We start from the raw sequence: 10835 nt of genomic DNA, 5'->3' as shown, positions 1-10835 counted from the left end.
CTGTTTTTTTGTTTTTTCTGTTTCTTGTTTTTTGTGCTAAATTGTATGTATGCACTGAGTACGAGCAGCTTTCAGTTTCACTGTACATGTATAGTGACAATAAATGGCATATCTATCTATCTGTCATAGAGTCATCTGCAAACTTACCAACCAACCTGTCTACGTTTACTTCTGTGTCATTTTTTTAAAATATATAAACATAGAAGGTTTGGCCAACAAAAATTCTGGAGAAACTCAGCGGGTGAGGCAGCATCTATGGAGCGAAGGAATAGGTGATGTTTCGAATGTAAAAGTGAAATCTGAGTGAAATCTGAGTGAAAGGCACTTTTTCTGGACTTTTCCTGGCCTGGCACGGGCCTTTTGGGACAAAATGCTCCTCCTGGGCTACTACGGGCATTTTGGGCAAAAAGGGACTGGTTTCTCGGCCAGTAGGGGCCTTGTGGGCCGAGATTAGTGGTTTCAGGCAGACCAAACAACTCATTTCCATTTCCATTTCAAGCACAGGGCAGGCCAAGCAACTCATGGCATTGTCAATTCATTTCCATTTCCAGTTTGCATTGCAGTGTCAAGCACAGGGCAGGCCAAACAACTCGTGGCATTGTCATTTCATTTCCATTTTGCATTGCAGTCTCAAGCAGAGGGCAGGCCAAACAACTCGTGGCATTGTAATTTCATTTCCATTTTGCATTGCAGTCTCAAGTACAGGGCAGGCCAAACAACTCGTGGCATTGTCATTTCATTTCCATTTTGCATTGCTGCCTCAAGCACAGGGCAGGCCAAACAACTCATGGCATTGTCTTTTCATTTCCATTTTGCATTGCAGCCTCAAGCACAGGGCAGGCCAAGCAACTCATGACATTGTCATTTCATTTTCATCTTGCATTGCAGTCTCAAGCACAGGGCAGGCCAAACAACTCATGGCATTGTCATTAATGGCTAACAAATCATTTATTGCAAGTACATTGCAGACTCACAGTTCAGTTGATTCACAGATTAGAATCACAGTTGTGGCCTCCCCCTCGTGATCTTCCAGTGACTGACTCGCGTCCAGGCACCCAGGGTTTTATAGTCCTGCCCACTCCACACCCCCTCCCCGGAAAGGGTGTTACCTTCATCATGGTGATTAACAGGCGAGACAATCAATCAGCTGATCTCAAGATTTTTTAAACACTTTTTTTCCATCAATCGGAAAAGTCCTCAGGCCTGTCTCAGCGGAGGAGGCCTGTGAGTAAGATGGCCAAAAATCGTAGCTATATAGTGCAGCGTTTTTTCTAAAATCAATATACAACGCAGACAGGAAGTGGTCAAGATGAGACTTTTAGTTATATAGATATAAGTAAAAAGGCATAGTGTATGCTTGCTTTCATAGGTCATGACATTGAGAATAAAAGTCCACAAATCATGATGCAATTTTATAGGACTTTAGTGACATGCCACTTTGGAGTATTGCATGCAGTCTGGTCATCCCATTATGCCTTGCAGCGCCTGAGACCTGGGTTCAATCCTGACTATGGATGCTGTCTGTATGGAGTTTGTATGTACCCTCTGTGGTTTTGTGGGTTTTCTTCGGGTGTTCCGGATTCCTCCCACTCCCCAGAGATGTGCAGGTTTGTGGGTTAATTGGCTTTGGTAAAATTGTAAACATTGTCCCTAGTGTGAAGGATAGTGCTAGTGTTCAGGCTGAATGCTGGTCGGTGCTGACTCGGTGGATTGAAGGACATGTTTCATCGCTGTATCTCCCAAGTCTAAAGTCTAACTCATAGATAGGGTGGACGGTCAGAATTTTTCTTTCAGGATGGAAATATCTAATACTAGAGGGCAAAGTTTAAAGGTTACTAGACCAAGTGCAGACCCTTTGGGTCTGTTCCCGCAACGCGTGGTTGCAACGGAGGGCGGTCTGACGTCCTGACGTCATGGCACAATGCCACGCGTTAGGCGTACGCCGTCAATACGCTGCGTACGCCGTCATGACGCTACGTACGTCGAGATGCTGCGTACGACGTCGAGATGCTGCGTATGCCCTCAATGCGCCTGCGGTCCGACAGGCCATTGACGCGCAGGATTATCGGAGAGTGCAAGCTAGCGAGGCCGGCGAAAAGTAGCGGGGGGAGCAGGCGATCTTTGGCTTCGGCCAGCGGGACAGGGCCGGGGGAGGGGGGGGGAGTGGAGGAAGTGAAATCGCTAGCGAAATGGGAAATATTTCAGCGTTGTTGTAGGAGAGCCGGGCGGCAGCAGCAGTTATGGTCGCTGGCCAATAAATGAGTGAGGGGGGGGGGGGGGGGAAGAGGATTTTATAAAAAATATGTACAGAAAAATTACGAAATTTGATGAGGTGCGGATGAGTGAATGTAAAAGTGAAATCGTTAGCGAAATGGTAAAAATCTAGGCGTTTTTGCGTGTGGTTTTGTCGAAGTAACGAATCAAAGGGCAAAAAAATGACGTACACACACAGTTTTAAAAGTATACTAGATGAAGGGAAGGGGGTTGGGGAGAGAGGGATGGGGGGGGTGGGAGAGAGGGAAGAGGAGAGGGAAAGGGGAGGGAGATGGAGGGGGAATAGAGAGGGATGGGGGATAGGGGTGTGGGGGGGGAGGAGGGAGATGGGGTAGTAGAGGGAGGGGGGAAGAGTGTGGAGGGGAGGGGGGAGAGGGGTGATGGGAGAGAGGGGAAATAGTGGGGAGGGAGTGGCAGGGGGAGGGGTAGGGACAGTCCATTTGTTCCCCATTCCCTATCACCCCCAATCCACTTTCTCTATACCCACACACATGATGACGCGCTTCGCCACAGGCTGCAGGGGTGGGGGGGGAGGGGCTGATGCTGGGGCTGCTGCAAAGGCATATGTAAATGATCCATTCCGATTGGACATCTGTGAGCATTGGGCAGTGTGACATCACACGATGGAACGTTCACCAACATTCTATGGGTGAGAGCTGGTTTTATTTTTTATTTTTTGGGGGGGGGGTGGGGGGGAAGAAGGATTTTATTAAAAATAATACATAAACACGACAAAATTTAATCAGGAGTGGATACTTGGAATGAAAAGTGAAATCTCTACTAAATGGAAAAAATCTTGGCGTTTCTGGGTCTGACGTTGGCGTAGCAATGAATGAAAGGCTGGCAGCCGCGTCAGAAACACACACAGCCAGCCGGCCAGCCAGCTACAGAGTTTTATATTATAGCTAGACCAAGTGCAGACCCGTTGGGTCTGTTTCCCCAACGCGCGTTTGCTGGGGAGGGGTGGGGGAGGCTGCGGCATCACTCTCACACTAACCACCCCCCAAACACACAGGTGGGGGGACGGGGAGACGGGGTGGGCAGAGGAGAGGGAGGGGAGGAAACGGGAGATTTGGAAGGGAGAGCGTGGTAGGGAGAGAGAGGCGGATGGGAAGGGGGAGGAGAGTGGGGAGTGAGAGGAGAGTGGGGAGGGCAGGAAGGGGGGGGAGAGGGGTAGTGTGAGATTCAAAAATCACAAATGCTCTTGAGACAAATTCAGACAAAGAAGTGTTTTTATTAATTTCATATTCTGCAGAATAGGTGCCTCTCCTCTGATGTCCTCTAGAGGCACAAAGAAAATGGAGATGCTTTCTATCTTTATACCCTTCTTCACTATGGCCACTAACTCATGCCTCCCCATCGAGTTTTTGCCAATCAGAACACTAAGGTTTATATTCCCACGAGAATGTCTCGGAAAGTCTCCTGACGTCAAAGACTCCCAAGGCCTTCTGCTGAAGTTGTTATCTGTTTGCTACTTTTTATCTAGAATTTCTCTCTGTTCTGTATATTGTTACTTTATTCTACCAGCAGTCTGGCTTCTGCTGATAAGCTCATTTATTTCTAAGTTATATTTTTCAGAGTTCTAGTATAATTCAACCATCCCATATAAACCCTTTTCTCACAGGTAGGAAAGGGGTAGCGTGGTGGAGTGGTGCAAGAGAGAGGGGAAGGGGGTGGGGGGGTGGAGATGGGGGTGAAGAGGGGATGGGGAGGGGGGGTGGGAGTGTCATACAGCCCAGAAACTGGTCTTTTAACTTAGCTTTCCCAAGGCGACCAAGGTGCCCCATCTTCACGAGCCCGACCTGCCCATGTTTGGCGCAAATACCTCTCAACATTTCCAACCCATGTCACCGTCCAAATGTCTTTTAAACATGACTAGACCAGGTGCGGACCCATTGGGCCCAGCCACCCAAGGCAATATTCCACCACTGACCCATAGCCCCCAACTGCGCAGGAGTGGCTGACGGGTTATCCTATTAAATCTTTCCCCTCAAAGCTTTAGAAACCCTTTCGAAAGGAGATGAGGAGGAATTTGTTTAGTAAGAAGTTGGTGAATCTGTGGAATTCATTGGCCTAGAAGGCTGTGGATATTTTTAAGGCGGAGATTGATAGATTCTAGATTAGTACTGGTGTCGGGGGTTATGGGGAGAAGGCAGGAAATTACAAATTACCCGGTACCACCTTCCGGTGTCTGAACTGTCAAATATAAAAGACACAATTCAATTATCATCCACTCATGTTTTATTTTAGAGTCAAAAGCAAGGTGGTTGCCATGACAGGAACTGTGAACACAACAGTACTATTGACATTAGTCACAAGGATGTGCACATTTGTTAAAATTGCAATACTGTTCAGAAACTTGCAATTTTTTTACTTTCCAGCTAACTGCTCATAAAGTTTTGGCACATAATCATCCCATTCAGCTTGATAACAGGTGCCAGCCACTGGCGAACCCAAACTGTACTTCTTACGGAAAGCGGCAGTTTTAAAATTCCCGCGCTTATCGCCAGACCGGTTGGTCAATCGTGGTTCATCACATTGTAAAGCTTTAGATTGTTCATAAACCAGCCAGACATAGCGGTGAAGACCTGAAATAAATGTTGACAGTTAATTTAAACAAAAACACTGGCTGGCTATCTTCAAGAATCAAAGCAGCACTGGAGACAGCCATTGGCTGAGAGTTTAAGCTATCTCTCTTCAGTTATTTCCTGTTCATCATATTATCCTACAGCTGCTAATTTCTAATTTGTAAACATTCAAACCTCCCCCCCCCCCCACCCCCAATCGACAAACTGTACACTGCAAGGGCCAGGAAGTGAGCGGGTAAGCTCATCATTGACCCCTCTCACCCTGGCCACCAACTCTTTGAAGCACTTCCCTCTGGAAGGCGACTCCGGATTGTCAAAACCGCCAAAGCCAAACATAAAAAACGCCCTATTCCACGGGCAGCACAGTGCCCCCCCCCCCCCCCCTCCATAATGTTTGGGACAAAGTCCCATTATTTATATATTTGCCTCTGTACTCCACAATTTGAGAGTTGTAATAGAAAAAAAAAAAATCACATGTGGTTAAAGTGCATGTGGTCAGATTTTATTAAAGGGTATTTATATATATTTGGTATCACCATGTAGAAAGTGGGATGAATTTAAAAAATGTAAAAGTATCATTGACTTGTTGCAATAGCTCTGCAACAGAACTTCTGCCTGAACGGGATATTCTTTTGAAGTTGTTACATCATTCTCGAGGATTCCAGGGAACTGCTGGCAAGCTCATGTGAGCAGGCATGTGTGCCAGGTAAAAACCATTCTCCTTCTCCCACTCCACCAGACCAAATATGTACCATGAGCTAAGATACAATTGCAGACCAAGTCGAGAGCCATTTGCAATATTGAAAGTTAATAACTGGAAGTTTGGAATTCCATCACAGTGCAGGTGACAGACGTTCCTCATTCCGGTAAAAAATGAAAAAACAGGCATGTAGAAAAACTATTAATGCTTGTCCTATCATGATTATTCAAATGCCATTACTTCATGATGAGATTAGAAAAAGTCTGATGGCAAATGAAACTTTGGACTACTATAACGAGAGATGAAAAGCTCTTCCCATGATATGATTCAAAGTCCTCCCTTGGTATCAGATTCAAAGAAATAATGAGTTTATCTTTGCAAAGATGGGGCAAAGTGGTGCAGAAGACAATGTTAACCAATTAAAGAAACCTTAAAGAAATTGAAAATCCATAATTTTCAGTTAAATAAATGCATTATTCATACACAGAATAATAATGCAACTTCGCACGACATTAAAATACATAATATAACTTCCCATCATTGAAAGCATCTATACACCTGAGGTCCTATTCCATCCAGTTCAGAACGGCTACTTTCCTACAGTCATCATATCATTGAACTGACCTGCACAGCCGTTCCTCAGAAATGGAATACTGGAGATCATCTCCAGGGCTTGTCTCTTTCCTGTTTTTTCTCTCATTAATTATGTCCAAGGTTCCCAACTGCTTTAACAGATTCAGATTCAGATTCAGATTCAATTTTATAGGACAGGACATCAATATACAGGACATCAATAATACACAAGAAGAGTAAGGCGACACGCCTCAATGAATGCTGACCAGTGGAATTAACATCCGTGGTGAAGTGCAATGACAGTTTGGTTTTGGTGCATGCCAACTCGCACCTTAGAGGGAGGAACAAAATGTTCTGCCAAATTCACATCTCAATTATTATGTAATTAATCAAATTCCCGCTGCCTCATTCATCCCTCACGACAGGTGTAGAGCTGAGGATAAATTGCTGATTGCAATTTTCAGATTTCAATGTTTGTACTCTCATGAGACTCCTGGAATTGTTGTGTTATTGATTTTATGGAACAACAGGTTTTGTCATCACTCCACAAAAAATTCCAGACTGATAATATTCCCTTCACTCTTACATTTCAGGTAAAGCGTGGTTGCCTTATGTTTGGCTCTGACAACATTTAAAACACAGTGCACTAATATTGTATATTTATATTAGTACAACTGCATTATATTTCAGGATTATCTCATTTGTGCATTGGGTGCAATAGAAATGCACAATTGAGAGAATTTAAATTTAAATTTTCCACAAAACCTGTTGGTTAATTGTAACCAGAATTACGTAACACTTTTTATTAATGAATTAATCTGTACAATAAAACTGACTTGCCTGTTCCTTGGGGAGGACCAGAGCCAACATAGTCAGAAAGAATCTCTCCACTTTTAATATCATTTCCTTTCATATTAACTACAAGGAAATGATGCCATTCCCTAATAAATAAAAAAAAACAAGATTCATTCTTGAGCAATGCACCACATTAGGCAGTTTGGAAAGTTAACTAAGAACCAGTTAAAATGGAAAATTCCAAGCACGAGTTTCAACAGTATGGTCCAAAAACATGAACAAAGTTTTGTAAGGAAGCATCCAGGTCCTGAATTTGGCGCTTTTATTAATAAATCCAACAGTTATGATGACAAGATAACCCCATTCTTGAAGTTAGCTAGTGAAGATTGATTGATGAGACAATCGTTGCTGGAAAGTGTCCCATTTCAACAGACTTTAGAGCAGCACGGATTACAAGAGTATGAACTACATTTTCTGTACAAAGTTCACTGATACAAACACGGAAGCAAATGTTACTATTCGTGTGCTAGGCAACAACAAATATTGGGACATTTATGAAAGCACATACTGAGCATGCAGTTATCTCCACTTTCCCACTACAGTAACCGCACGTATACAGTAACCCCACGTGTAGGAGAAAACAAACACACCTCCCGCCCCCCCAACAAAAATCACCGTTACATCCAATCCATAAACGTCATCTACAAATATGTATAATCTACTTCAAGTAATCATTGTTTTTGCTTTACACATTTAACAGTTAATGCAAAAACTCTGTATATACAAACAAATCATTTATAAATATTTGAAAAGTTTTAATGGCAAACTTAAAAAAACAATTTAAAATTCACGAATCCAGTTCATTTATTTTAATAACAATTATATAAACAGGAGGGATAATATTCTTCAGGATTCATTTCATAAATTCATCTCAGTCTATTATTTGGGCCAGAGATGCTAAATAAAGGAGTTGCTGTACTCTCAGTTTACTGCAGTAGTGCCTTCAAGGAATTTAGAACATCCATGGTGGTTTGTTCACTAAAGGATGTTTAAAACACATAACCTTGAATGTGTTTAAATTATCTTCCCTTCACACAAAGAAATAATGAAGACATGGCATTTTATAAATGTTGTAAAATACAGTAATACCATGTTTAGTGTTACCCCACCCGCAGAGTGCTGCTTTGCTACTGTGCTCCTTTATTTTGGAGTCTTCTTTTTGTTTAAAACAGTCCGCAGAATGCAATGACATAAATGTTTGTGATTTGACCAACGTAGAGAACAATGTGATAACTGCGGGGGGGGGGGATATAATGCAATAACTCTGCATGGGGGAAAAATCAAAGCTACAGTCGGAGGTGTACAGAGGAGGAAGAACGCCGGGGGTTCAGAGTATCTCATACAAGCACAAAGACGAAGAGAGAACAGGAAAAGTGGCACGATGCCAGCGGAACAAGTGTTGGGATAGGGTCGAGCCAGGGACTATTGGTCACTTGGGCTCAATCAACGCGGTGAGGGCGAGAACAGCAAGAGGCCCGACAGGGAAGTAGACTCCAACATGAGAATAATTGTCGTTGTGCGGGTTGTATTGTCAGGGTTTGAATTTACTCCAAATCCCCTCTTGGGGTGGAATGAGGGCGTTGGGTGGTGCGGGATGTGACTGACAACCAGTTTCAGTCGGTGAAGTTGCAGGGGAGGGTCAAGCATGAGTTTGGGAAATGAAGAGCTGAAGGCTTCTACCATTGATTGAAGGTTTTGGTTGGATGTCAAGTCAGCTGACGGAGTGACTCAGGTCGTTTCATGTATCGGTTACACGTGAGCCGCCAATGTACATTAAATAAATTGCTAAACATCTGGTATAAACATTGTTGAAATGTCTAACGGTCTACAAGCGAGTTAGCAAAAGTTAGCAATAAGTGAGTTAAAAATCAGGATTGTATCTCATTCATGAGATATATTATAATTAACCTGGTGAGCGCTGTTTTGTTTGTAATCCATTTTCTAGGGAACGTATCTAGAGTATATTACTGTATTGTACAATACTTATTTTGACTGGATGAAATCTGCTCAAAACAGGAATGTAAGTAAAATTTGTTGCGTACCAGGAAACGGGGAAAGCAAAGATGTAAGTTTAAATTATCAATAGTTAAGATTACTTTGGTAGGCATTGGTGATTTTCAAACCCTGTTATCTTTCTGCCTTTTAAAGTATGCCGAATGTGCACGTTAATTTGTCTCTCCATCAGAGAAGATGAAACATTAATGATAATAGCAAGCAAATCAGGAATTACAGGTTGGACATCAACAAACAATAATAAATCACTGTAAATGGTAAAAGGCTGTAAAAACTCAGTTGAAGTTATGTTTACATATGAAAGAATCAGGGAATGCAGGATATTTTTCAAAACATTCACAAGATGTCCAAATTTGCTAAATATTTTTGCCAGTATCAATATATAGTCATAGATTGAGAAACGATGAGGAGAAATAAATATTTGCACACGTCAAATGGGAACTCGATATTTTAAAACTCCTTAAGCCCGTTTTGCCAGTGAGATTCCCAGTATTTTAAACCAATCTGCAAGATATATTATGTTTTTTATTAAACCTAAGATTGCCAGTGAACACAGTTACAAAACAATAAAAATAGGTGCTTTCGTCCTCTGAACAACTAGACTCTATTACATTTAGACTACAACTACCCTGTTTCAATTACCTCTTCCATCTTCAGCCAAATGATAAAATGCCAAGCATCATTTAAAGATTTGTACCACACGCCCCTTTCGCCAATTTATTGACAAAAATTGGCGAAATGTAGGGTGTTCTTTTCATTGCAAATTGCACCCCTCAGTCTCTTCCTTGATAGAAAGCAAATAACAGACGGATCTCGGAATGATTACATACCAACCTAAATTTGTGGTTTGACCCTACTTGGAGCATCGGGGCCTCGGTCAGAACTAGAGTGTATTGCTTGGCTGGACTGGAACAAGGCCAGTTAATGCTGACATGGACGTTTCTGCACCTGCACCAGGAAATAAATGTTTTTAACATCAGTTATTAGCATGATGTCAGGTTTAAAGGACTTATAAACCATATAACAATTACAAGCACGGAAACAGGCCATCTCGGCATTCTAGTCCGTGTCGAACACTTACTCTCACCTAGTTCCACTCTACCTGCAATCAGACCATAACTTGAGAGAGAAAATGGAATGGGTTCAAGATCAAACCAGTTGAGGGAGGCGAAAGAATCATCTGAAGAAGGGTCTCAACCAAAACATCACCTGCCCGTTCCCTCCTCCAAAACTGTAGAGGCACAGAGAAGTGTAGAGGTCCAGCAGAAAACCTGTGACACAAAAGGAGTGATGAAGATGACAAGTGCAGGAAGCCTAGGCAGGACTGGCTGGGTTCCTAGGCTAGGCACCCATTGGGAACCAGAAAAGGCAAACTATTATGGTTTTTTTTTTTTTAGGCCAGAAAGACAGCCAATGTACACTGGAGGAACACTTTGCACAGACCTACCCTACCACAAACTCCATCATTAGCCGTGAGCACAGTTGACTCCATTCTACAAAAGCCCATGCAGATAGCCTTGCCCATCATCCAGGCCCTAACAAGTCAAGATGGGCCACATACAACTCCATAACTCCTAAGCACCCAGGCCTCGAGGATGCAACAGTATCCCACTGGTCAACTCTTGGGGGTCATTTCGTTACTAAGAACCCACAAGAACATGAAACGTAAGAAAAATCATCCTGAGATAATTCATCCAAGTGAATAATAGGGTTAAAGTAAGAATTGTCATCAGATTAGGTCTTTACACAGAGGGCGTCAATAATTTGACAGAATAAATTCAACACCTATGAGGAGCAAGCAATAAGACATCATGAAATGGGACTAGGGTGGG

The 10835-nt window shown here is 42.8% G+C and overlaps 1 protein-coding gene across 1 annotated transcript; it reads right to left on the bottom strand.

The window, feature by feature from the left end:
• Nucleotides 1–4497: 4497 nt before the first annotated feature.
• LOC129709276 (phosphatidylethanolamine-binding protein 2-like) lies at nucleotides 4498–7101 on the bottom strand. Its single transcript, XM_055655543.1, has 2 exons — nucleotides 6976–7101; nucleotides 4498–4862 (listed from the first exon to the last, which is right to left on the bottom strand). The coding sequence occupies exons 1-2, from the start codon at nucleotides 7046–7048 to the stop codon at nucleotides 4645–4647; spliced, it is 291 nt and encodes a 96-aa protein (XP_055511518.1). The 5' UTR covers nucleotides 7049–7101; the 3' UTR covers nucleotides 4498–4644.
• Between the last annotated feature and the right edge of the window lie 3734 nt (nucleotides 7102–10835).

This window comes from Leucoraja erinacea, chromosome 25, assembly GCF_028641065.1.
Source record: "Leucoraja erinacea ecotype New England chromosome 25, Leri_hhj_1, whole genome shotgun sequence".
Taxonomy (NCBI): Eukaryota; Metazoa; Chordata; class Chondrichthyes; order Rajiformes; family Rajidae; genus Leucoraja; species Leucoraja erinaceus.
This window is presented reverse-complemented; position numbering and strand designations above follow the sequence as displayed.

Excerpts from the sequence above, each read along its gene's own strand:
- LOC129709276 (XM_055655543.1), bottom strand. The coding sequence starts at position 7,048 with ATGAAAGGAAATGATATTAAAAGTGGAGAGATTCTTTCTGACTATGTT. Across the intron at positions 4,863-6,975 it reads TGGTCCTCCCCAAGGAACAG|GTCTTCACCGCTATGTCTGG; the intron begins GCAAGTCAGTTT and ends CATTTATTTCAG.